The 27,456-nt window shown below is 48.9% G+C and overlaps 1 protein-coding gene across 1 annotated transcript in view; it reads left to right on the top strand.

Annotated features, from left to right (window-relative positions):
* Nucleotides 1–239: 239 nt before the first annotated feature.
* The window catches only part of ADAMTS17 (ADAM metallopeptidase with thrombospondin type 1 motif 17), a 252,778-nt gene continuing 225,561 nt past the window's right edge, over nt 240–27,456 (top strand). The window contains exons 1-3 of the mRNA XM_019533183.1: nt 240–245; nt 616–895; nt 17,951–18,123. Of these exons, the coding sequence (XP_019388728.1) occupies nt 240–245; nt 616–895; nt 17,951–18,123 (459 nt within the window). The remainder of the gene's footprint in view (nt 246–615; nt 896–17,950; nt 18,124–27,456) is intronic.

Genomic DNA, 27,456 nt, shown 5'->3' with positions numbered 1-27,456 from the left:
CCCTGGTATATCACAGCATGGTGCAAGACCTGGTCTGGTCTCACATATGCTTAGGTGAATCAGTTGGATTTCCTAGCTCTTTTGAATGAGCTTGTTTATCCCAGGATGATCCATCCTAGTCTTTTTTTAATCTTTGACACCCTTAGTACTTAAAAATGTAGGTCCTGGACCCCACAATGGTTATTCCGGCATTGTTTGGTTGCTCGGTGTGTTTTTCCATGTGCCTTTCCAGTTTTCAGATGGCGGTAGAGTTTCCACCTGCTTTGGGGAGACCAGAAGAGTCTCCAAAAACGTAAGAGTTTATACTTCTGCCAGGATTCTCCATGTACAAGAAAAAATGCAAGTACCTGCTCCAGCTGTTGCCAAAGGAACCCACTTTTCAGCCCGGCGTTAGCCATAGTTCCTCCTGCAAAAAATGCATAAGCTGTCTTTCTAGTTCTGTACAGTGCCTAGTGCGGCAGGCCTTCCAGGTAAAATTGTAAGAGAAATAATGAATAGTGACATGAATAAGGGGTGGAGCTCTCTCTTTCTTTCTCGGACTACAATATTCAGTGGGTCTTTTAGGCCGAATGTAATGAGTGAGCATGTGGACTTGCGTAATGATGTGGGATTAAGTTCCTCCACTCCCCCCCCACACACACACACACCAAATTGATAAATCATGAAAAGATAAATGGTTTAGGTTTCAAAGCAAGTAATGCTTTGTCTCTCTCTCTCCTTTGCGGACAGATCGGCTACGTCCAGGTTGGATCAGAACACTTGCTAATACAACCGGTTAATATCTCGGAAACCTCGTTCAGCGGGAAAGAGCACTTCATCCGGCGCAAACGGTCCTCAAAATCCAGCCCTCCCGGGAGGTTGCAGGGTCCCGATGAACACTGCAGAGTTGTGTCCGGTGAGTCTGAGATGCACGAGCGACCTCTCGTAACACACGTGCGGTTATGGTGGTGCCGGCGGTTCTGCCACGTTCCTTTGTTCACGTGTGATCCAGTTGATTCGGGCAGTAGGGCAAGTGGAGGTAGTCATGGATGAGGCGTGGCCATGGATTTGGCTTTGTGAGCAGAGAGAAATGAAAAATGGGCTGACGAACCTGTGCTGAAATGGGTTTCTTGGAGCAGTGTGAGTGAGAGAAGGCGTGCGGTGGTCATAGCTGCATGCTGTGAAGCAGGAGTTTTGTGCCCAGCTCCAGCACTGAGAATTAAAAAATGTCTTCAATTTGCTTTCCCATAAATCGTTAAGTGTTGTTATTTGCATGCATTACCTGGGTGTTCAGATCTTTAATGCTTCTGCAGTGCTTTGAGAGCCTCATTAAAGGCATTTTATACTGTGCTGTTGTGAAAGGGCTGAGCCTGTAGTACTGAAGTCCATGGGAGCTTTACTGCTGTGGTCTGTGGCAAAAAGATCAGGCCTTCGTATACACACATGTGTCTTGGTCATACCTTTATGACTGAAGATGCCACAAAGCTGTTCTGCAGGTCCAGAGATCCTGTTTGTAGCGGAGAAAAAGGACTGTGTAGGACTATGTCCTTTGAGTGTGTAATTGGACTTTCTGGTGGGAGGCATGTGTTGCGCCTGGCCGAGTCTGTAGTTTCAGGTTGGCCGTGAGCCCAGTCCAAATCCAGGGTGGTGATTTGGAAGCTGACCCCTGGAGAGAGAAATCCTAACGCACGGAAGTTGACTCTGAATGTCCCTTAAGTCAAAGAGGTTCAAATTCTGAGTTCACCCTCTGAGCCTCAGTACTGTCTTTGGCATCTCTGTACACCTGGATGCAGGACTGAGGGGAGAAAGAGGATGCTCGTGTCACTAGGAAGTTCTGAAGTGGGACATCACTAAAACAATCCCTTCAAACCAAAAAGGGATGACAGATGCAGGTGTAATTTTATAGGCAAGAAGGCCCAACTTCCAATAAAACAGGAGAACAAGAAGCTCCCTCCAACAATGGCACTTCTGTTCTTTAGGTAACATTTCCCTGTCTACTGATATCTTCTCCTTCTCTTCCCCCAACCCTCCCCCTAGTAATCCCAGTGCCATGGAGGAATAAAAGATCAAAAGCATCAGTAAATTCATCTGCTTGGAGGGTTTGTGCCTATGAGCTGCTGCAAATCTTCTCAGCCTTTCAGTGCTTAACAGCTTGAAATGCTGAAAAAATGCAGCTGGTCCCACTCTTTTTTCCCCCCCCTTTTTTTTCATTTTATTTTGTTTTGTTTGATGTTCATAGTAAAACAGCTGCTTGGTACGAGCGTGTCTTCTCCTTTATCAGAGGTCCCGGTGGCTGTCTGAACATGCATTCAGCAACTGCATCCTGTCCTCTTCCATCTGTAAGATGGAGGCCAGGTTTTCAGCTGGCGGAGCTGGCACAACATGGACTGCAGTGGGGCGGTGTTGATTTACGTCCCCAAGGGATCTGGTCCATAGAGTTTAACACGCGCAGGTCTGCCTCGTGCTGTGCAAAGCCTTGCCTGCCAGGCCGCACAGTGTGCCTGGTGTGTGTCCACCCCCCGTCCCCTGCCCCATCTGTTTGAATTCATGGAGATCATGACAGCGGTGGGCATGGTCATCGATCCGTCCAGCTGTAGGGATGACAGCAGCAGTCGGAAGGTCCCGGGTTGCGGTGATGTTGCCCCTACATTTTGTGCATCCCTTAGGTAAAGGATCCAACACCTTCCCTTGGTAGTCAGCTTGCTCTTGCACACTAATTTGAATTCACTCTTCTTGGCACTATTTGCTGCTTGATGGTAGACCTCCATTTAAAATGAGTCTTGGGGGACGAGACCTTGCTTTCTCCTGTCTTTTGGAGCTCTTAGTAATGCATTTGTTGATCTCTTGTGTGGTTTCAGACATCAGAGGCTTCTGGGGGGCCGGTGGAGTATTGATTTGGGTTGCATCAGGCTTGGGACCATGACTGTGCCTCTGGTACTTACTGCTTTCCTCTAAACCACGATATGCACTGGTCAGCAAACGTAGCCAGGTTTCACTGTGTTGCACGCTGCACCTAATTGCGCATTGTTTTCACTTCTCGGTTCTTCCAATTTGGGGAAGCGAAGCATGAAACATAAGGCCAATCCTGCATGGTCAGCTCTGCTACTTTGAAGCTGAGGAAGATGAGAAACTTGTGGCGTTGGGCCCTTTGTTACAGGGTTTTCACAGCACTTTCATGTCTGTGCCTTGTGCAGTCCACGAGGGAATTCATCCTCTCACCCGCCCTGGAGTCGTTTTACAGCTAGAGACAATGACTAAAAGCCCAAGCCAAAGTCTTCTGAAGTTAAAGGAAAGGCTCCCATTGAGTCAGTGGCTTCTTTTGTGCGACTGGCCCACCCAGCATCACACAGGGAGTCTGTTGCAGAGCTGGGAACAAAACCCAGATGAGCTGAATTGCGGTTCTGTGCATTAATCACCAGATTGCCTTCCTCTTCTGGCGAAGGTGTGAGCGTCTGGGATGTGAAGGGACCAAGGCTGCAAACCTGCAAAACAGCACCCGCTTCCCCATGTAGAAATCCAGCTGGATCAAGCAGCCCCGGCAACAAGTGGTGGTGTAATAAAATAATGGACCAGCTCATGGGCCTTTCTGCTTACAAGCAGACCCCTGAATGTTTTTCATTGTTGGAAGGAAGAAATGTAAGTCATGGCTGTTAATAGGCTTAGCACGTTAATGACCTAATTGACTCCTGTCTGGTTTGGATTAAGTTTGTGCACAAGGAGTTTAGAAATAGGAAAAATTAATCTGCTCTGACACGCAAAAGGTCTGTTCGTACAGAAACGGCATGGCAAATGGTAATCTGGGGTCTTGTTCCCAAGATGTCTCATGGGAATAAAAGGCCCTGTTACAGTGGCAGCCCCCGGTACCGCAGAAGCTAAAGGCTTGCTCGAATTTGCAATAGAAACCCCAGTTTTCAGTGGTTTGTAACTTGGCTGTCACATCTCACCCAGGCTGAAACTTGGCATGAGAAGTCAGAGGCTGCAAGCATTTAAGACCATGTTTCTGCACACTTTATATGTTATATATGCACATGTACTGGGGAACTCTAGTTTATGCCTTCATGCTCATTTTTGTGTGCATTGAAAAAAAATGATGCTTTTTTAAAATCTGTTTTAAAAAAAAAGAAAAATATATTTACCCATTCTTAGCTATTTTTTCTTCTGTTCTGCCCAGACCTTGTACTTACAGTATTTCCTAGGGAAAGACTGAAATTCAATGGTCCATAAAAGGGAATTGGAGCAAATTGGATTCTTTTCTAAAAAAAATGTAAAGTGGCAAATGCTGAGATGGTTAAATCCCAGCTGCTGATTGTGTCCATACATTCCTAGGCCCTTAACCAGCACAAACAGAAGTTACAACAAAATAAAGTAAAATAAGTAGATAAAGGTAGTGGAGTGCCCCAGTTTTGGGGTTTTGTGCTGGCTAGGCCCTGTCCTTCCCAAAGACCTGCTCCTTTGCTGGGAGCCCGCAAGCTTTGTGCTAGTGGGCTTTAAAGAGGTACGGACCGGGTTGTGCTTCCTACTGGCCTGAGATGCCCTTAGTCCCTGTTGATCTGGAGATTCAATACCTACAGCTGGTGTTTCTCACCTTTTTGGAGGTGCTTCAGTGGCAGGGACTGGTCCTCCCAGCTTGGATGAGCAGCTGTTTTTAGTCATGCGTGTTTAGATCGCCTTCTCCCCAGCAGAATCCTAGCACGGGAAGGCTGGAAGGGAGCTCAGGAGGTCACGCCCAGCCCAACCCCTGCTCAAAGCAGGACTGTCTCCGACTAGATTATCCGGCTAGACAAAGCTTTGGCTGGGGTCTTGAAAACCTCCAAGAATGGAGATCCCACCAACCCTCTGGGTAACCTGTTCAGATGCTTTACTTCTCTCCTAATGAGAGAGTTTTTCCTAATATCTGACCTAAACTTCCCTTGCTGCAACTTGAGCCCGTTGCTCCTTGTGCTGTCACCCGCCACCACTGAGAGCAGTCCAGCTCCGTCCTCTTTGGGACCACCCTGCAAGGGGTTGAAGAAAGAAGAAATTATCCAAGGCATAGGGCAAGTTCCTGCTTGGGCACAAACGCGAGCCTCTGTTAAGTCAACAGAAGTCCCCCAAAGAGACTCTTGGATGCTTTGCTCTCAGAGGGGAGAGAGAAGGGAAGGCAGGTTTGTATAAGAGCATGGTGGCTCCACACTACTAGGTAGCATGCTTCATCCGTTCTCATCTGCGTACCATGGGCTGCGTCGGTGGCCCGGAGGCCTCTACAGGGAAGTGCTCTGTTTCCTAAAGGTGATGCTCTTCTAGGCAAGTTCAGGCGCTTCCTTCTCAAAGGCCTGGGAGGAGCAGCTGCATTTGAGGGGAGACGTTTCTAATGGGGTTTAATATTCATACATGAAAATGTGTGTACGCTGAAGCATTCTTAGTCTGCTTCACATACGCTGTTATGTTAAACTTGGGCCCTGGCCATGACCCCTAGATCTGCGCCCTGCACTAACTAGGGGGTTAGTGCAGAATAGTCTCTTCCCTTCTGAATCACTCAAGACCCCATGGAGGCTCCTTAGTAAATAGGGAGTGTGGGCAGGGGGACAGGGCTGGGGGGTGAGAGTCCCGAGCTGGGTCTAAGAGGCAGTGACACCAGCCTGTGCTAGCTGAAGACCAGTCTCGATACATCATCAAAAACCCCAAATCTTTGGGGAAAGGGTTTCTTCTGTTTCTTAGTGGGGGGAAGTATCAATATGAAAAGGACAAATGAAACCGCATTATGAAAGCAAAGCCATCCCTTCTTAACCATGTTATAAAATGTTCTGTTTCTTTGGGAAATGTGAAGTTCTCTAATAACTTTTCCAAAGGTCTCTGGTGATGTATGACGCTCCCTTTACATACTGGCCCTGACATAAAATACAGCTTGGGCGCATGAAAAAGCGCAGGGTGTCTTTTGGAGGGGGAAGAAGGCGTTATTTCATATTTGTGACAGAGACCCCATAAATTACCCCCTAACTGGGAGCCTCTCTTGTCAGTTAATCTGAGCTATAGATTTCTTCTAATGTCAAAGTGCTGCACTGAGAGAAGCAAGCTGGGAAAGCGTAGGAACGTCAGTATTTTTAGTCTCTTTCGGTATTTTCAGCCAGCCGGGTTTGCCAGTGGTTCAAGGCTGGTGGTCGTTGCGCCAGGTGCTAGTTTGCAGGTATCGGATGAAGGGAACATATTCCCTCAACAGGTATAAATTCCAAATGTAACTCAAGTCATGTTGCATTTCCCCATATTTAATCTTTGTCTCCCTGCCATGTTTTCTCTGCAGGTTTGACTTGGCCTGGAATAACAGTTGATATGGCCAAAACGTGCGCACTAAAAATAGTGAGATGTAATGCAACCTGTGTTGGTCCTTATTAGGAAGTATCTGTTGAAGTATTAGAGAGAGGATTTAACAAAGGGCAGCGCAGAACGTGTAATTGAATTAAAATGTTTGCAAATACTTGCCTTATCCCTCACCAGATCATGCAGACCTTTTTCTCACGGGAATATTCTTTACTTGCACTCAGCGTTTCATTGGTCTCTCTGAAATGCTGGCTTTCCGAGCAGGGACTCTGGTCACGCTGGTCGAGATCAACCTGCTGCTGGTTTGGGAACCTTCTTTCTCCATTCACCGCAGAGAGGATATCGTTGCTGGCCCCTCCTGGCTCCGAGGCAGTAGTTGTAGCTTGCTGCGCAGGGGGTGGCTGTACTTTTTTTTGCTCTTGAGCGGACAGATGCAGAAGAGGCGCATCAGCTGGAGCGCTCTTCCTTCTCCCAAGGTTTTGTTTTACTACATCTTCTGGCTCCTGGTAGAAGTTAGTGTTAGTTTGCATCAAAGCGTAATAAAATCTAACCCGGCAGCTGCCAACAAAATAAGACGTGTGGTGACGAGGCCCTTTTCTTGAGGACGTTGATGGTGCTCCTGTTGTCCATCTGGGAAGGAAGGTTCCTGGGAGGCTCCTGGGTATCGCTCAACAGATGAAGAACAATGCTCTATCTCTGCATTTTGTCACCGGAGCTGCTGGGAAGCGCCAGGCTGGGAGTGGGATCCTGTTCCCAGCTCTGCCAATGCCCCATGACTTCAGCTCCCACGGGACCTTTATTCCCAAGACTCCCAAGCCTGCCTGCCCGCTTGCCCGGCGTGCCATGCCGCTCCACCTCTCTGCCAGGCTCCAGAAAGGGATTTTTGATCAAGTGGCTACGGAGTCCAGGAGTGTCCCAGCCGAACTGGGACATGTGGTCACCCTACTTAAGGGTGGTATCAGGGCCACTCTCAATGTATACAGCTGGTGTGTACGGGCATGAAAGCCCTTAAAGACCCCCAACAGCAGTACAGCCTAAACCCAGAAGCCCTTCCTACTTTCAGGGCTGGAGGTAGAGCCCTTGCTAGCTCACCCTGAGCTCACTGGGTTGCTGCAGGCTGTAAGTGCAGAAGCAGGCCCACGACCCCTGCCCTTCTGCACCCTGCTTCCTATCTCTACTGCCCGTAATTAAAACCAAGCATGGGTGGAGAGGCAATTACTGGGCATACTGACTTTTAGAAGATCTCCAGTCAAGGAGCAGGAAGCAAATGTGGGGCAGCTGCCAAGTAAGATGCATACGAGGAGTGACAGCTCCCATGACTTTGGCCAACCCCGTGTATCAGCATAAAGATGCCCGCGCTGGTTTGAGTTCACTGCACTTTGTAAAATGAAGCTGTTGGTGTCTGAGGTTGGGCACTCCGCAGATTCGAGGTACTCTAAATTGGAGGCCATCCTGAAAATTTGGACGTTAACCTCTCCCTCTGTCACAATTTCCTTATTTGTGAAGTGGGACTAATAACTTTGCCCTGGCAGGGGTGTTGTAAAGTTGAAGTTGGCTCTGGAAAGCTGCTACATGAATTGGCAGCCTCTTTCTCAGCCGACCTGCTGCCTGTGTAATCCAACATATCTGCTTACATTAGGGATTAAAATAACTATTACACTATATTTTACGTAGCCGTGCTGGCTCTGCAGCACTAAGCAAAGGGAGACGAGCTGGCTTCTCGGCTGGCTTGCGCAGCGCAGCTCAAGCTTTTCATTCTACCCGTACGACCTTGGCGCAGACGAGGTGGCAGCAGACATGCGATCGTAGGGACCAGATGCTGTTCTTGTTTGCATTGCTGGGACCCTGGGTTTGGTGTAATCGCTTTAAGATCTTGCAGTCTCAGCAAGAGGGATGCTAGCTTGGCCAAGCTATTGCCAGGCAAGCAGTCCTAAAACGGTTCTTTACAAAGACCCATTAAGATGAACCTGGAAGCCTGTATTACCATTTCTTGAGAATAATTTCACGTTGCAATACTAAAGCAAGCTATTAATGTGCTTTATTATTTGCCTCGGATCCTCACAGGTCACTTTCGACTCGTGTCTAGAGAGCTCTCTTCCCTAGGATTTAATGCAAGATTATTTAAGCTCCCAGTGGCCCTGACCAGGCTCTGGCTCTGCCCCATGCAGCCTTCAGTCCCATTTTTCAATCCAATTACTTGGTGTAGAGAAGGAGTGGGACAGGAAAAGGAAGCTCAGAAGGGCAAAGTGACTGGCCCAAGGTCAAGCAGCAGGTCAGTAGCAGAGCCAGCAATACTCTTCTGATTCTCGGTCTGATGGTGTATCCGTAAACACGGCTGCACGTCCCCATGAAGCGTACACTTAATGCGTCTCCTCTTCTGACTTGGCTCTTATAAATCAGGCCTAGTCGTTAGTTGGCTGGGAGGCCTTCAAGGCAAATCCTGGTGCTGTAGGAGGAAGCTGTGCTAGTTACTCGCGGTGTGGCAGTCTGACTCTCCGCTGAGCCAGTTTCCTGCAGTGAAGTGGTGGTGCTTTTTGGATGATAAGCATCCTGCTCCTGTCCTGTAGCTGAGTCATGAAGACGAGGTCCTGGCCCATAGACTGTGGAGGGTCATGGGCACTTTCCCAAGAGTCACGGTGCTTTTTGCTGCATTCTGGCCATATTTCAGTTGGAGTAATTATCCTTTCAGCAAAAGTTTCCCTATTTGCTAAGTCTTCTAATACCCGATGGGTATAAAGAGGAGATGACCGCCTGTTTGCTGTGTCTGTAGGGGTGTGATGGGAAATAAGTCTTAAAGTGCAACAAAGGAGATGCAGGTAGGATCTTGAGAAGATCTTATAAAGCACTGGAGAGGTGGTGGAGTCCATCCTTCAAAGCTTTTAAGAGCAGGTTAGTCAACCCCTTGACCGAACAAGGATGATCCTGTCTTCAGTAGGGGGGTTTGGCTAGATAGGCTCCCGAGATCCCTTCGGGCCGTTTTTCCCCCATGACTTTATTTATGCTTCACTTTGTCACCTGCTTGTGTGCTGCTGTCCCTCCCACCACTCCCTCCCTTGATACCAGGGCAGAGCAAACCCGTATTGCCCTTGGGACTGGGCAGATAGTAGAGCTGTAAAGCAATCGGGGCAAAAAATGGGTATAGACAGGGCAGGAAAAATCCCAATGTCTTTTGGATGAAGGATGATAATAGGGCTGATCCTTCAAGTTGCTGAGTTTCTTTACCTGCCTTACTTCTCTCCCAGCTAGGTGCCAAAGAAACTGCCATGAGGAGTGGGGACAAGGTGCAAAAAAATCTCTGGAGTTAAACTGAGCCTCAGGATTTCGGTGCGTTTGGGGAGTCATCTGGAGCTGTGCATGTGAAAAGGGCCACTGCAAGGTAGCTGACGGGCGGCGGGTCCGTGCCCAGGGAGGTGGCAGGTGCTGTTCCGTTGGCGTGTAGGAGCACCCGCCACCACCGCAAAATCGCACCTCTGCACTTGCACTTGCATGCACTGCACCTTTTTTTCCTGCAGTGGCTCCTTTTTAAGTAGGGTATTCAGTGAACCTCGATTGGCAGTCACCTCTTCAGCAATACTTTACTGATGAAGCCTGGTCCTTGGAAAGCCCAGCTCCGAGCTGTAACGAGTTGCATGCATGTTGGACCTGCTTCGCTTCTCACCATGAGCAGCTTGATAGGCAGGTGGAGCAAACCAAGGGCACAAAGGCTCATTGCTCTGTGCGTTCACCTCCGTGCTCTGGGGCCATCAGGCATTTGGCGAAGCTGCTTAAGAAATGGGTGGAAAACTGCTGCAGCATCAAAACTCAGACAAGCATGGTGGAGTCAGAAAAAGCCAGTGAAGGTTAAGTCAATGCATCTTAAAAAAATAAACCACCTTCTTGTTTCCAGAAGCCCCCTGAGGTTGCTTAAGTGAAGACTGGAGTGCACTTGTGTGTTGTTTAGCTTTGCTTCTCTCTTCTTGGGAAGTTTTCACTTTTGTTTCTCCGTTAACCTCACATCGTGACCTTCATGCACAGCACGATGCTGTACAGTCAGGGTTGCAGAGAGAAATGCCCCACAAAACTGCTTTGCCTCTTCCTCTTTCTTTTTTTTTTAATTCAACTGCATTTTAAAAACATCTTAATTAAATTTCCAAAACCTGCCAACATTAGATGGGGAAAAGCCATCTTTTACATCTTGAGACTAGGCTAATCAATTCTTTATGTCTGTTTTAAATGTAGACTTGACCCTTTTAAGCAAATGGTTGAAAGTTCCTTTTCTTTCTGTACCAAAGGAATTGGGGATCCTACTAGTGACACCAAATGTGACTGGTTAACTCGGGATCCCAACCCTCCTAATGTAGTACCTATGTGTGCATGCACACAGTGGATGTTAGTCAAACTTGCCCCCTTACTGTGACTCGTTGTTATTCCTAAGCAGAAGATCCTTGAGACAGGATTGTATTTGCCTTAGCAGCCAGCTCTTCCTTGAATATGTTGATCTTGATTTCCAAGAGAAGAAAATACCAGATTAAACTCTTGGTTGCAAAAAATTAATTAATTAATTAAGAGACACCTTGTTGGATGCTGCTTATTTAGTCAGGGATGCTGCTGCCTTGAGCATGGGGCTGGACTAGATGACTTCTTGACGTCCCTTTTGAGTTCTGCTATTCTATGATTCTGTGCCCGAGACCTCCTCTTCCTCCTTAATGTCCCTGTCCTCAGAGACAGGGACATTCAGATGGAGCTAATGAAACCCTCTGGTCTGGTTAGAAAACTAAGGTGGGAAGGGAGCTCAAGAGGTCACATCTCGTCCAACCCCCTGCTCAAAGCGGGACCAGCCCCAGCTACATCATCCCAGCCAAGGCTTTATCTAGCTGGGTCTTAAAAACCTCCAAGGATGGAGAGTGCACAACCTGTCTGGGTCACCTGTTCCAGTGCTTTACTACCCTTTTCGTGATAGATATTTTCCTAATATCTAACCTAAACTTCCTATGCTACAACTTGAGACCGTTGCTCCTTGTCCTGTCATCTGCCACCGTCAGAGGAGAGCCGGGAGAGCAACTCTGCACTTCTATAACGGGCCTCACAGGTTAGCGTCTGATTCCAGTGATGGTTGTGGCTTCTCCAACACTTCTGCTGATGCCCGGGGCCTTCCTCAAGCAACGGCACGGGGCAGAAGCCAGGCGTTCAGGTTTTCACCTGGCTATCCAGAGCTGCCTTGGCTGGCATCCGAGGAAAATCTGGCAGAATCATTCGCAACTTAAAAGAGCAAGGCATGTTTGAGGCTGCTGCCCAATTATCCCTTGAGGAAAAGGACTCCTACTGGGAATTCTAGCCTTGGGTAAGATGCTCAGTCCCTTATTTAAATAAGTAATTTTCACCAAATTTGCTTTGTAGGTTTAAGTGCAGCTAGGTGGTTACAGCTGAAAGAAAGGGAGCAAAAATATTTAGGGGGTGAGGCCAGGGTAGAAGAGAAGTCCTATATTCCAGAGAAGTGTACGGAGAGGGGCAGCGGGTGGCAGGGCCGGAGGAGACTCGCAAGAGCAGCGGTGAGGGTGGCTGGGAAGAAGAACAGTTCTGGACACGCTTATTGAATATGTGTAAAGAGGCGGAGGTGTGCCGTGGCGGGGTTGTGATGATAAGCCGTGAAATTAAGGATGCTGACTCTTTGAACTAGAGGCCTCTACTGAAGATGCAGAAAAGCCAGCTGATGCCATAAGGCCCCTCGAGGATGCATTTACAGGCCTTGGCATCCTCCAAGCAGTGTGATCACGTTGCCCAGGGAGGATGGGAGCCTGCTAATCAAAATCAGCCCCCGAGGTGAGTTCTCTAGCTGAAGTGCAAGGAGCCTGCACACTTGGGACTGCAGCTCTATGGCTCACCCCAGATTATAGACCACTCAAAACCCTTGCAGGCCTTAGGAGAGTAACAAATTGGCATGGCAAAGCAGCACTGCACCTCACACACAGCTCACAGGCTGCATTTCAGGCTGTCGGTTTGAGACCGGGCTCCCTGCAACGGTGCCTGACCTCTTAAGTTCAAACACCTGCCTCCTAGACTTTGCCTGTAGCTTGGCAATGTACGTTCCCCCAATGTAACTGCCTCTGACAGCCTCCCGCCTGTATTTTGTTGCCCCTAATGCCTTCACACTAACACTTCACATCTGCACCGCAAAGCTCGCAACATCAGTTTCTTCAAATAAAGAGTCCACTGAGCATTTAATCCTGGTTTTAAAGACTTATGTTTATTTTACTTTGGGGCTTCATGTGCTGGTGGAAGGATAATCCACTCTGGGTTCATAAATCAGATGGGGCAGGGGCCAGAGTCCCCCGCGTAGACCTGGTTCAGACATGGGGCTTGGCAGAGGGTTTTTTTGATGCCTCCATTTGCACTGGGAAAGTTGTGTAGTCACCTGCTCCATTTCCACATAGAGATACCAGCGTGCGCTCAGCAGTGCAGACGAAGTTGGTCATGTGTAGGGGCGTGGACATACGGGAAAAGTCCTGGATGAAGCTGGTTCTGGATGAGCGATAAGGATAGCAACGCAGCTACCTCAGCCGAGGGGTGAGGAGAGGGTCCGCGTAGCATTTGACGTCATGCAGGCCAAACGTGGGAGACCAAAGACCCAACCTCTAGCACAGCACTTGCCATTTTGCCTTGCCGTCCATCTGTAGTGTCCCTCAAGCTTGCCCGGTGACCTGCAAAGCTCTTTGTAGACTCCCTTGTCTTCCTTGGACTCATTTCACATTACAGATCCTCGGTAACCTTTTAAACTGCTGCTCCTAGGAAGAACAGAAAGTTAAGAGCCCAACTTCTCCAACTTTCGGTGGGTTGGCTGAGTTTCAAGGTGAGCCAGTGGGGTGGTGATGGTGGAGAACTGAGGTTGAGAGTGGGAGGTTTTGTGTGGAAAACTGTCTGAAAATCGGCCAACGCTTAGCTCCAACTCAAGTTCGGGGGGAGGGAGGTGGGGGCTACGCAGTGTAATACAAGGCTGTCCGGCAGTTTGCCAGCGATCCCCTCCGGCCACCCCTCTCCAGGAATCACACCTTCCAAATTGCTGCACAGCTGCAGTTTGCAGCCTTGTAGAGGGAGGCATCAAGCGAGATGTGCCAACCCTGGCCAGCTCGCTGGTCTGTCCCAAAGGAGAGACCACACAGGCCAGCGATGGAGGTGGTGACTGGAGCCTGCCCCTTGCCTCTAGCCTTGCTCCCCAAAACCGATGCGGCCGACTTGCAGTCCAGTGCAGCGGGCTCACTCTTCCCTGGACCCCCAAGTGGCTGCTTTTCCCCCAGGAGGGGAGAGCACAGAGAAAAACTTTGAGTGCTCTGACTATTTTTCTTCAGCTGAGGCATTTTTCACAGCTCAGTCGTTCCAGGCACTGGAGTCCAGCCCCAGCCCTATTTCAAAGCAGTCCTGTTGGATTACGAGGTAGGAATGACCACCTTAAAAGAGAAAAAGCTGTCGAAATAGCAACTGCAGAGGGAAGCTCTTGAAGGAGCATTGAAAGCCTCATCATAGTTGTGTCAGCAGCAAGGAAGAAGGTGGCCCTGGATGCTCAGGCCCCCAAGACGCCAGCTGGTGCAAATACCAGCTTTCCACACTTGAGGCTTGTCCGGGAGTGCTTGATCTTGCATTGCCAGGCAGCCAGATTTTCCTCAGTGCTTGTTATATGTTGCATGAAAATCTTTGAGACGCAGCAAGGCTGGCAACTCTGCCCACCTCTCAACCTGGCTGTCAGCCGCAGCAAAGCATTTTGTAATTGCTGGCTCAGATGAGCGGGGCGTGCGTGCGTGGGGAGAGAAGTGCAGGGGGCCGGCTTGAAAGGGGGCAGCTCTGATTGGAAAGGAGCAGGGCCGGGCGACACGCGTGGGATCCCAGCGTATCCGTCCAGCAGTCTCCGCTGGCGTGGCTTCGCGTGGCTCGTCCAGAGCAGGGCCTTCTGCAGAGCCATGCCTCCCTCCTGAATCCCCCGCCGGGCACAGGTGTGGAGCAGGGAAGCATAAATTATACCCTCCTGGACTGGCTGGTAGCTTTAGATGCATTTTTACTAAACCGTCAGGGGAGCAGTCAAGCACACCGGTGTAGGAGGAGGAGATTCATGCTGTGATTACTGTATAAATTGAAGAGCCTTTACTTCTGACATACTGGCGCTGGGGAAAAGGCTGGTTCATGGAGATTCACGAACGAGACAGGAGTAGCCCGAACCCTTCCAAAGACCAGGTCGAATTAGTCTGGAGGAAACGACCCAAGTCCTGTGGATTTAACTGTGTTGCCTTTTTAGACGACAGATATGCCCGTCTCCTACTTGCCCCCTGTGCTGAAAGGTGTCTGGTGTCCAGACAGGTAGAGTCCAGGTGCACAGAAACAACAAGGATTTCTTTCTTTATCTCCTCCGTCCTGTGTTGCGCTGGGTGAAAGACGAGCCCGTCGCTTCTCAGCTGTGTGTGGGGGAGTGTTTCTAATTCCAGAGATAAAACTGTCAAGACTTATTGCCAGCCCCTCAGCCTTAAAAGAAATCTTGGCTTTCTGACCTTGGCGGTTTTCCCCTGAATGCACGCTTGCAATCTCGCAGTCTCGGGACCTCCGTCCTTGTAAATGCGGTCCTGTTTCAGGAATCCTCTGGCAACCTCATGCTTGATGCTGTAGTTCACGGAGGTCCGACTGTGATCACAACTGTCCCTGGTGCCCATCGGGTCCACGACTCCAACCCAATGCACTTTGTGCCCTGTCTGTGGCGTGTCGCCTCTGCTGTATTTTAGGAGGGACATGCAGACGTCTTTGCTTTTTATTCTGGCCTGCGCTGCACTGCACGGGTTATTCATAGCAACACCTTCCAAAGCTGGCATGTGTTTGTGTAAGAGAGCAGCCCCTATAAACATGGCACGAGAGCTCCCCTGCTTTGAGTGATGAAGATGGTGGGCCAGGTTGTTATTTCAGCTCTGTTGAAACGAGCAGAGCTGGGCCGGCTTGCACCGGGTGAGGATTCGTCTCAAGTGTGGCCAGACCGTCGGCTCTTCTGGGCAAGGGCCGTCGCTTCCCCGGAAGCGGCTTGCTGCCGGGTCAGAAAAGTCGACGAACGCTAGCTCGATTAAATGTTTTGATGGAAGAAATCTCCTGTGCTCCAGTGTGTGTATTGTAATAATAACCATAAAACTGCTCCAGCTTAAGCTGAGTGACCCTGGGGATGGACAGAGAGAACAGAGGAGCTCATTCACCGTGCTTGAGTGAAGTCATCTCCATTTCACAGTTGGCAAAGCGAAGGTGCGTTCGGCCTTCCTCCTGCCTGGCCTTCACAGCCGCTCCGATTTCTTTTATTTCGTTCCCCAGCGCTCCAGCCCGTCCATCTCCGCAGCTCTGAAGGCGGCTTTGTGAGGACCGGCCTCCCCCCTGCAGCCCTCCGAGCTGCGCCCGCCCGAGGGGCCCTTTTCCTCCTTGTCGTCCAGCACGGAGATCCCGTTCTGTGGGGCCACCCCCGAGATGGACTGAATCCTTTCTGGCTCGGGCAGGGGCTGCTGTCAAGCGTGTTTTCCCCAGGAGGAGGTTTTCAAAGCAGGTTGAAAAAAAAAAATTGAATTTCATGCCTGTTTTCTCAGTGTAAAAATACATCCCGAGCACTGACAGTTAATGCCTCGGGCACAAAAGCATAAGCAAAGTCATCCTGGAACGACTGACAGACGGTTGTGAATGTGGAGGGGACGGACGTGCGCGACTGTGCACGTTGCCGAGACGGGACGAGCGTATGGATGAGCAGAGGTCCCAGCGTCGGGCTCCGGCGGGTACAAGGTGACTTACGACCGCTGGCGTCCGACGGCCTGAATGAGAACAATTCGTTCGGCGCTACCCAACAGTCCAGATGTGAGCACTTTTACCAGCCTGGGAGCTTGGGGTAATGCAGGCTGCGTTAGGTAAGAGAGCTAGCAAACAGGCCGTGGAAAACCAGGATCATAGCATAAATATTGTAAACTGAGACCTGCCTATTGCAGATGGGGCTTTCCAATATGAAGGTGCTTAGAGGAAATCTGCTGCACTTAATAACAGACTAGAAAGGCTCTGCTTTGGAAGGGCAGCCTGGGAAAGAAGGACCTTGCTCCTGCGTTCCTTTGCAGCATGAAATAAGATGTCCACTTGATCGTCATGTAGCATCTCTGCGGCACACCCCTTTCATATTGAACATAAGAATGGCCTCGGCCACATTCATGCAGAGGGACCGTGCTGCCTTCATCCCCCAGCCCGATTTGCCTTTCCCAGGGGAAGCACTGAACATGCCTGTGAGCTGCAGGGTTTTCCCCCTAGCAATTAGCACCTTTAGCAGCGAGCCACGTCTGATTTCCCTGAATGCTGAGATTTGGCCCTTAATCGCAAAACCAGTTGTTTCCAGCTACTCATTTTGCAGATGAAGACATGAATGCTTTCCTCACTGTAATTAGGAGTACTGACTTAATGTCCAATCTCTGCTTCAGTTCTCTCCTGCTCACCTACCCTTCAGGTGGTATATGCTTTGGTCTCTAAGCTGTGGGGGTTGCTCTACTTCTCAGCTGGCAAGGGAGCAGGTCGCTAGTATGTTTGTCCTTTGGTCTGTGCTTTAATGTCCTTGGTGCAGTGATTATGTTCACACCAGGTGGGATTTATTTTCTCCCTATGCAGTAGCCAGTTGCTGCTGCATTTCTGGATTCCCTAAAATTGTTCCTGCTTTCTTAGGCTGTGAACAGACATCATGGTTGTCCCAGGAGATAACCTTTTGTTGTACAGACATCCACATCCACATCCAAGTCCCTCTGAAGTAAGACATACTAATGCTTTTTTTTTTCTGGAACAGCCTTTGTATGTCTGTACAGTTGTTTTAGCTCATTCCAGGGACAGGCCAATTGGTCTGAGCGCTCTCCGTGTCCGGGGTCGGATGAAACATCTGTTTACAGACTTGAGTTAATAGGATATAAGGCCAATAAGGACCATTGCGATCCTCTAACCTACTCGTCCTGCTCACCTTGGGCCATAGATTTCACCGAAACATTTAACCGAGTGACTCGCCTGTTTTCTTAGGAAGACACCTACTTTTAATTGCTTCATTTAGAGGCGCTCAGTGATGGAGAACCTACCACATCTGTTGGTAATCAGCTCCAGTGGCTAAGTGCCATTTAATGTGATATGCGTTTTTAAAGTGCAGCCAATCAAAATACCGACCGCAGGAATCTCTTACAACTGCTTTGGCTAAGAAAAGGCTTCAGAGGCTAGAAGGGATGGACGCATCCCCCAGATTGTATGTCATGCTGCAGTTGTTGTGTAGCTCCGGGATCCAGCGTGTCCCCAAGGAACCTGGCCGGTCTGCCCTTTCTTCAGCGGGTTGTCCTGAGTTTACACTCATATCTGTCCACGTGAGCGGAGCAAACAGGGTTTCTGTGTTCTTTCTTGGTTCAGCCACCACTCATTTTCTGCCTTTCTTAATCCTGTCTCTCTGGATTTGGGTCGTTCTTTCTATCACATTTTCAATCTATTCAAATTGTCTCGTGCAAATGCGTACAGCTGCTAAGGCACATATTCATAAAGTAAACTCCTGATGGGTTCCTTGAAAGGGAAGGTCACAGGGGAACTCCTTGTCTGAAATTTCAGGGGAATTTTAGCTACCGTGCAGCATAATGTGTCGCTGTGGATCTGCCTGTTAGGTCTGGAGTATTGTTTAATATGTACTTTATTTTTTTAGAGAAGAAGAGGCAAAAGAAGATAAAATCAGTAAATGACTGGAGAGAGCGAAGAAACGCCATTCGACTCACCAATGAGTATACGGTAGAGACCCTGGTAGTGGCTGATGCCAACATGGTCCAATACCATGGTGCTGAGGCAGCCCAAAGATTCATCCTCACCGTTATGAACATGGTACGTATTCGCTTCATTCACGGGATGTGCCTGAGAGTCCAGACTCGGATCCAGCATAGACTGAGCCCGGGGCTGAGTTCAGGGTAACTGCATCTCCAGTTTGGCATTGACTTTGCTGCCCATTTGCAAGCATTTGAGCTGAGTCTGTGTAGCCACACCTGGGCCTGTGTTTGGATCTTGCCTGGACCATAGCGGCAGATGTGAACACGAGGGTTTAGTCCTGAACTTCTCTGGCCCGATGAAAATCAATCTACTTTTAGATCCTGCTCCAGGTTGAACTGTTCTTGTTCTGAACAGCATGACTCGGCATCCCTGAGCCTAGTGTCTCCACCCCTGCTTTGGTTTTGCTATCTTCCCAGCAGCTGGAAACTCAGGAGCTATATTCTCGCGTGTATCTGCAGTATATGGCTTCCCTAAATGTTCTTCTGTACATCTGATAACTGGAATAAGCTGCTACTGGTCAGATGGCTCTGCTGTGATAGCAAGTCATTGTGCTGGTACTTTTAGCCTCAGGACCCTCCAGTTGGGTCTGACTTTCTCATGCAAGCTGTTTGCAAAAACCGTCTTAGTAAGAGGTGCCCACGTGCCTGTAAATGTGTATAACACCCTGAAGTTGTGCTTGGGCAAAGGATGTGGCATAACTGTTTGTGAAAGAACTTAAAATTCCCTCATTTTGGGCACCACTGAGTAATTCAGTAAGACCGGCACAGCGAACAACTCCCTTTTTCCTTACAAGTAGCTTCAGTGGTAAGAGACAGTCCCATGACTTGGGGATTCAGACGTGCTAACCAGAATGGTCCAGCGCCGCCTCATCATCACACGTACTGAGCCCCCAAGCGTTTCAAAATGGCCACGGGGGCGCTGTATTTAAACCTCATCAAATGAGCTTTAGCTAAAGTGCCCTGCAGCCATTTTGAAATGTGCCGGGGCTTAATACACATGATGACAAGGTGTTTTAGTTAGAGCAGCTCTCCGGAAACCGCTCTAATTAAAATGCTTCCTCCCACTCCTGAGCATGTATATAGGCAGCCTCCGTTTCAGGTGCTCGGCGTCCCCTGAGCCCCTGCGCACTGCTTGGAAAATTCTGAACTACTTTTCCTTGGAAATAATGTTTTGCTTATCTTGGGTCTTCTCTTCCTCCCGTCTTTATGGAGCAGAGAATTCAGAGGGAGGGTTTCAGACCTGTGGTCTGGCCTGGTACGACACTTCCTGTGCTCCCACAGACTTCAGCTGTTTCACAAACATGGAGTACAGGACGGCAGCTTCTTCATAAGGTTCCTCCCTGCCAGGCAGGCTCTCAGTTAGTGTTAAACTGGAGTATCTGTGGTCCTGGAGCCACCTTGACTTGCAACAAAGGATCTGGCCCTAAGGCTTTTAGGGGCTTTTGTTTGATCTTTCCCCTCTGGTTGCTAAGTCATGCAAATATCTGCCTCCTACACCATCAAAAAGCCTGACAAACCCTTTGCAAATTTGCAAGCATGATTCTTCAGCGTCAAGTCAAACCCTGAGGGGTGGCAGTGGGGTGTCTCGCAGGCAGAACAGAGGGTTGTGCCAGCACCTCTGCTAGGCTGGTAGAGTTGTACTTCATGACCATCCTCCGATCCTTCAGGGAGAATGGGAGCATAGCAGGAGTAGGTTTTCATCTGCAAGTTGCTAGATTGCATCAGATATGGGGATTTGGTGGCTGAAAGCTGTTAAACTGCTCAGCAGCTTAAAAATTCAGTCTTTGTTGAAAGTTCACAAAACTCCAGACAAATGGCATGGATTGGCTCCTTGCTCAGCAGAGACGGTGGCTAACGTGTCTGTGAGCACTGAACGGCCCTGTCACGGGGTCCTTCCAGACTGCCCGAGACATGGAGGGGAGGCAGGATGGCAGAAAGTTGCATTTCTGGTGCTGGTGCCACCTCAGCCATGCAAATGCCAGAGGCCACTTCCTTCCCCTGGCCGTCAAGCTCTTGCCTATCTGAGTGCCAAACTGGCATGAGAGTGGGGAAAAAGGCAGTATTTTGGTCATTGATGAAACGCACAGAGCTGAACGAGACAAAGAGATGAACATAACCTCACTAAAGAACAGGGGATTCATTTTTTTTGTTCAAACAGACCCTCTGTTTCTGTAGCAGGTGCTGCTTCAGGGGGCCCATTGTGTCCTGAAAATATTTGCTGGTGGGGAACTTATCTGTTCCCTTAACAAGTTGGCTCTCTTCTTTCACCTTCTAGCACGCCGCGGGAAGAGCCTGTTCAAAGGGCTCCGTTGTGTTTTTCTCTATTTGTTTGGCTTGCTCTTTAGAAGATGTGTCCTTTCAACAGATCCCTTCTTTTTGCCATCCCTTCGTTTCAGAATGGCTCAGCTGCTTTTCAGGATGTGCCGCTTTCGGTGCACGCGGGAAGCTAACTCTTCTCTCAAAGCCCCGTCCCGCCTGCCTGGAATTGCATCCCTCGGCTTTGCAGTGGTTAGGCAGAAAAATGGATTTCCCTGACACGATGGCTTTGACAGGCAGCAGTGCAGACCTGTACATTGGCACTGATTGGAGGTGCTTTATTTGTTGCATGGTCCCCTCGCTAAATACAGATGGGGCAAAGCAAGGGACGGTGGGTCAAAACTCACGTGCTAAAAAACAAGAGCGAACTCCCTTGAAGCCATTGGGGGCTTTGCAGTCGGCTTCACTGGGTGCAGGAGTTCACCCCCGAGGGAGAGGGGTAAGGATGGTCATGAAGTGACGACACTGCACTTTCTCTCGGGTGTCTGGGGTCTGCCACAGAGTCCATCAGTGACACTGGGGCGCTCGCTCTCTCTGTCCCTGTGCGTGAAATGGGGACAGCGACCCTTCTGCAGCTTGTGAAATGCTGTTTGGGCAGATGGTGGCCAACGTCGTTCTTGGCTAGATCGGTACATGGTAGATGGGCACACAGAGCGCAGCACGCTGGCTGCTCATTGTACATCTAGCCCAGTGGCTCTCAGCCTTTTGAGTCTAACGTGGGATGACTCGAGTCTAAAGGCACCCCTGGGAAAATGCCAGGTCTTGGGTTTCACTTGTTTTTTGCCTCTGGAAAACGAATAGGGCAGTTCTTGTGTTGCAAAGAGCTCAGAAGGAGCACAGCCGAGCAGGAGGTTTTTGATGCTGTGGATTTCTAGCTGAAATATCTGGATTTTTCATGGGAATCAATTTTGCACTCCTAACACCGCGTGGCACCCTGGAAAGGCTTTCGAGGCACCCAGGGCAGCGCAGCACCCTAATTGAGACTCGCTAGTCTAGCCAATCCCCCAGCAAAGCCAGTTCTGTGGATTATCAGGCTTTCTGTAGAGATAACAGGTTGGGGACAGGAACTGCTCCAAGGTTTCTAGACTGTATTCATTCAGCTATGCTGCAGGACACAGGGCTGCCTCCAAAAGAAACCAGAATGTTAATTTTGGCATTGACACTCGCATTTAGGCAAATAGAACACGACTGGTCAGGGTTTATTAATTTAACTCCTCTCTGTAAGCCGTTACGTTTACTGTCAAACCACAAAACAAACATTAAGAGGGCTTATTAATGCATGCTATATTTATAGATTATTTTTTAAATAAAGCGAGTTCCCTTAAAGCATTTAATATCTATTTATGTGACGAGAGTTTCTGTGGGGGATGGGGGCATCAGCATTACAAAATCCCATTTTATTGCTCCAGCTGGTAAATGAGATTCTTAATAGCAGCAAAGGCAAAAACTAAAAAAAACAAAGCAAAACCCTTTTTCAGTTGGAGAAATGCTGGGTGTTGCTTCGTACAGCTAATTCTCTGTGTTTAATGGCGCTCTGTGGTTCAGATCCCACATCGTGAACAGACAATGGTTTCTTACTCATTTTAGGGTTATTATTCCTAAGTGTCGTTCTAGAGGCAGAAGCTTTTCTGTTGAATAAACTCATAGCTGAAGTCAGAGAACAGTTTCTTCCAAGACGTAGAGAAATACCCTGTCGAGTTATCCCCCTAACATATCATTAGGAACCAGCATAGCTCCAGGGCTTTAAGTTACCTTTTTCTGTAATGAAATCTTTCCTTTCTTTTCTGAGAAAGGTATACGAGTCAGCACTAATAGGAGACTCCAGGTGGATTTGCAGCAAGATTTTAAAAAAAAAACCCAAGTCAATAAATGTTGGGTGTCAGATGCCACCAGCTACACGCGCAGCCCTGCAGTAGCCAAGGAGATCGGCTGGTGGAGGAAACGCAAATGCAGAAAGTGCCAAGAGAGCTGTAAGGCTCATAAGCAAGTCAGTCATGCAGAGAGTGAAACCTTTTCGAGTGAGTGGAAGTGGAAGTTACCCGTTTCACCAGGGAGTGACGATATTAAGCTCTGCATTGCAGCCTGCATGTGGTCTTCCTACAAAGTCTCTTGCCAGTCCCACTGCTTGACTGGCGATGTTGAGCTCATCTTTCTTTGCTAGTGCTCATGTGCTTGAATCTCTTAATTAATTTCCTTTTTAACTAGCTCAGATAAAATTCCCTTGACTTACAGTCCCGGCTGGTGCTACTCTAGTTAGATTTCGGCTCCTGCTTCCTGTAGTCCTGCCCTTTGCACCCTCTGCCCGAACTGCTGCAACTGCCTCTTCCGCCCTTGGCTTCCTGTGATCTCCCGATGCTTTGAGAGATCCCTGACCCTCCAAAAGACAAGTCCTCCCTGTCCTACTTGGGCATAGCCCCGTGGCCAGTCCACCAGTGCCCCCTCCAACTTGGTCTAATGGGACCTTGCACTTTCTGCAGTAGAGCACACATCTCTTCTACAGATCATTTGCACGTCAGGGGACTTGACAAGGGCCGTGGCGCTCTAGCGGGATTTCCTAAAAAGTTGCCCCTGCGTTCGGTTCTGTGTCTCTGTTTCTGCAGCTCTGGGAGTGTTAGGAGGATGTTTGACCATTTTAATTCCCTACCTTTCTGGAAGACTGCTAAAACGCACCCACCCTTGCATGCAGAGCAGATGCAGCCTGGCGAGCATTGGGATGATGAGGATTTTTTCTGTCTCCCGTTTCTTGCTCTACTATTTTCCCTTCTAAAGTAAAAGCCAATGAGACCGACAGGAAGCACTTGCTCACTGTGGATAGAAAAACCAACAGCAGCTTCTACAGCAGGGGTTGGCAAAATGCGGCCCACCAAGGCACTCTATCCAGCCTGCGGGGCTCCTGCAAAATTTAGAAAATTAATATTACTCTGCCCTGGGCTGCCTGTCATGCGGCCCTCTGCCCAAAATAATTGCCTGCCCCTGTTGTACGGTGACGTTTTCTTCTTAACATATGCTCTGTTTTCCATTTTGGAGGACAGCATCGTGATTAAAATGATCCGGAGGTCCTGGGGGTGTAGGGAGCAAGGGGTCTTTGAGAAGCCGGGGCAAAGCTGTTAGTGGTCATCTCTGAGGACTTACTTTGGAGGAAGCACTGGACTCCGTAACAGTTATACCAAGCTGTTCAGTGTCCACAAACTGCTTCAAGATCCAAGTTCCCATTCAGCCCGCCACTGCAATAGCTCCTTTCTTGGGGGACAGACGTATGTCAGGGTTTCCAGGACCGCAGCCCGGCAATTTAAGAGTAACTTTTGTTCCATAATCCACTGGCTTTGAAAACCTGAAGATGTGCATTTCATTTTGTTTTTTTTTAAATCTAAGTGCATTTTTTTGGTTTTGGAAGGGGCGTTGAGTGCAATTTGGTGTCGAACTTGCCCCATCTGAGGAAGACTCCAGCGTGCCTGAGTAGGTAATTGTAGCGTGTAATCTTAGTTGTGCAGCTGTTGCTAAGCCATGTGATTAAGGTAAAAGCCTCTTGCAGCAGCAAGCAGAAACATGAAGTTAGTGAGCCCTTGAATGTTATTAAAAGAGGAAGTTTTATGTTGGCCGTTAGGAATAAAACTGGTTTACTCGCTCCAGTTTTCTTTGGTTCGGAGAGGGCCAGGGTTCCTTCTTGCAAACCTTTTTGAGATGCATTTTTTTAAAGTAAATGAGTCACAATAAAATAACTTTATTTTTTTTCCTTCGGAGATACAGATCTTTGTTTATGGGTCTGTGTCTTAATGCCTTCGGGGTGGGAATATGCAGGCTCAGGCTTTCCCATGGATGCTTAGCCACCTTGCCACAATCGAGGCTCTTGGAGCAGGAAGCAGCAGCGGCTGTGAAGGAAGGGGGCAGAAATACGTGATTATTGTCTAAAGATTCCTCTTTCCTAATGGCTGGAGGAGCTCCCTCCTGTCATCCTGAGAAAGCTCAACATCAAGGAAACCTTGTAAAGAGCCATGTAAACTGCTGAATATCTTTTTTTCCCCCTTTTTTAAAAAAAAAAAAGTTTTATAGCGTAGTTTATAAGCTAAGCTTTAGGTGGGAGTTAAAGAGCCCACGGTGCTTTTCAAAACAAGTCGGGGAAAACCTTGGTAACCTGGCTAACGCTTCCACTCTCAAAACATGGGCAAAGGCCAAGGTTGGGGAGGATTTCAGGGTTTTATTTTAATAAATACACACGCAAAAATGCAATGCACCTCCGGGCACGGGGTCTGAAGTCTGCAAAACACACGCACGGGTGAACACCTGCAGTCAGGATGGGGGGTCAGGGGAACACTTCCCTTGGAAAGACTTTGAAGAAAAAAATGAAAGCTTGATGAAGTTGGGTTCGTCTTCTGATCTCAGTTCGGCAGGCTCCCGACATGACGGGGCAGGCCTGGAGAGCGTCGGCCCAAGAAGCACATCTCGGTGTCGCATCCTGATCGCCTTCCCAGGAGCTGGGGAAGGTGGAAGCTGTTGCCCTCCGGACTGCAACAGGAGCCAGGCTTCCTGCCCCGTGGGCGTGTTGAGGCTGAACTGAACCATGGCTAGTAGCTTCAGAAGGACACGTCTGCTACTCTCAGTAAAGATGCAGCTTCAGTGAAGATGTGCTGTCAGCGACTCCCCGTAAGTCATGGCTCAAGAAAACAGAAGGAGCAGAAAATGACCTTGTGTTCTCCCTCCATGGAAGCAACCTTAGCTGCTCCAGCTGATAGCCACGGCCTGCATGTAGCCAGCCCATCTCTTAGCATGCTTGGGTGTCAAGTCCGTGATTGAGAACTATCCCTGCCCCTGCAACAAAATCTTCTTCTACCCCCTGGTTAAAGTCTGCAGTGGCGCCTCTCAAACTTTGGTCCAAAATGCTCCTGCTGGTGGTCTGCAAATGAGCTGGCTGATTACGTGGAGCTGGCTCTCTCCTTGTTCCCAGCTGCCCCGTTTTATTGAAAAATGCACGAAGCTTTCCTGCTTTCCAATGTCAGGAATGGCTGCAGCAGCCTTGAGGGTGCGCTCCGATCGCGAGCTGGAGGGAGGGTGGTCCATAGGGATGGGAGGGGAGGAGACGGTGAGTCACTCGATTCATGCATGTCATTCACACACCAGGGAACATCTGCACTAGCAAACCCAATTCCTACGCCACTATCCGGTTATCTCAGCCACCCCACTCGGGGGTGGTTTGTGCCTCTGGTCTGTCGGATATGGTGAGTTAACTGGTGAAGTTGGGTGAAGCTAGCAGGAGGGGGTGCTTACCGCAGCGACAGTCACTTTTACGCAGGAAAGGTGGAGAGGCTTTAATTATTTTGTTTTAAATGGAAACTTGGCCTTGGTGGCAATCCTTATCTAAAGGCATTATTTCATTAGAGCACGGGGTAAGTGCATGTTGGCCGCCTCCTGTGCCACCAAGGTCACTGTGCAGTACCTATATTTAACTCATGATAATGAGTATTTGGCTAAAGGTGCTTGGGACTGGATATGTGAAGGGTCACAAGGAAACGGGTGCCATTTTTCACAGCATTCATATTTGGGACCTGGTCCAACTCCAAGACTTAACAGCCAAAAGATATGTCACTATGATTTGGGACTGACTGGCTCTTGCCCTATTCTAGCTATTGCTTGGTTTTCTCTAAGCAAGGATAAATGCTTCCACTATTCTTAGTGCTGTGAAGATTTCCATAGAATTTATCTAAAGTTTTGGAGGAAAGGCAAGCAACCTAGCCGCTTCCAGGGTTGCCTCGAGCATGCTTTGCATCACAGACTGTTGGTTGGTTTTGCCGCGTTCATTAAGTGGGACATGTCTTAGGATGTTGCCTTAAGGTATAGCAGCCCAAGGGAAGTGCATTCAGGCTGCTTCTGTGCCCTGGAGACTTACTTATAAGACTTAAGGGTTCAGTGAGTGGGCAAATCCTACTTATAAATAAGAATCTGCCGGGAGTATTCAGACATTTGGCTGGCATGACATGTTGCCTTGGTAATCTGAGCTGACGGGGCTCAGTGATGCAGGGAAGAGAGTCTTTCTGCATCGTGTACGACTCCTCCAGCATTTGATTCCTATCCTGAGATAGTTGCGGTGCTACCTGGTAGAATTGGACTCGTGCACTATATCACCCCGACGTCACGACAGCTGTCTTCAGCTGGTCTGTAAGAGTCATCCTGGTTCTTCCTGCCTTGTTTGTGCTAGATGCTGTATTGGAGGCAGGCCTGTTCTTTCTCTTGGGTTCAAGGACCTATCCGTTCAAAGTTTAGAGTTTGTTTTTGCATCCAGTGCTCACAAGTCCGAGGTCTCTGTGCTGGTTGATGTCCCGCTAGGTGATGTGTCATGAGAGTAACACGGGGGACAGTCCGCACCACTTCACTGGAGCTGGATGGTGGGTTGGTGTCCCTGCAGCAGGTTGGCGTGCAAGGAGCTTCAATAGGGCATAGGCGGGATCTGAATTCCATCGCGCCGCTTTGGGGTTCACAAGCAGCACAGGTGAGAGAAGATGTGGAAGGAGAAAGACTATTTTGATGCTGGCAGAAGAGTATTTGTGAAGAACTAGAGAAAGCTGCTGTCATCTCCCTGCGGGCGTTGGGGAGGCAGAATGCCATTCCCAGAGGTATGAGCTTCTGACCGTTCACGTGCAGGCCGTGCTGCTGTGCCGTAAGGCATGGATTTATATGAATTTCTGCAGCTAGACATCCCTGAAGGAATTTGCCTGGTGACTTCATGTATCCACCCCAATACTCATTTGACTAGTGCAAAAAGTGGAACAGCCTGGCTCTTCAAGAGAGGGCAGATGGAAAAGTCCTGTCCCTGTCTGTCTCATTCTTCCCAGCGTGGGTTGAGACTTAACTAATCTCAGCCATCAGCCCTTTGGACAAATACTGTCATTAGATGTCTTCTGTAAACCTCCTCCCAGACTTCTGGGCTCTATAAAGTAAAACCAAGCTGTAGGCACATTTACGGTTCTCTTTTCCCATGAACTTGTCTGCAGATGTTAGAGGTGATATACAACAGGAAACCTACTATGAGCGATGCTGAACTGCTCCTGGTCCCACCAGCTATCAGACCTTTACAGCGTGCCTT

This window comes from Crocodylus porosus, unplaced genomic scaffold, assembly GCF_001723895.1.
Source record: "Crocodylus porosus isolate Cpor-Errol unplaced genomic scaffold, CroPor_comp1, whole genome shotgun sequence".
NCBI classification, from domain to species: domain Eukaryota; kingdom Metazoa; phylum Chordata; order Crocodylia; family Crocodylidae; genus Crocodylus; species Crocodylus porosus.
This window is presented reverse-complemented; position numbering and strand designations above follow the sequence as displayed.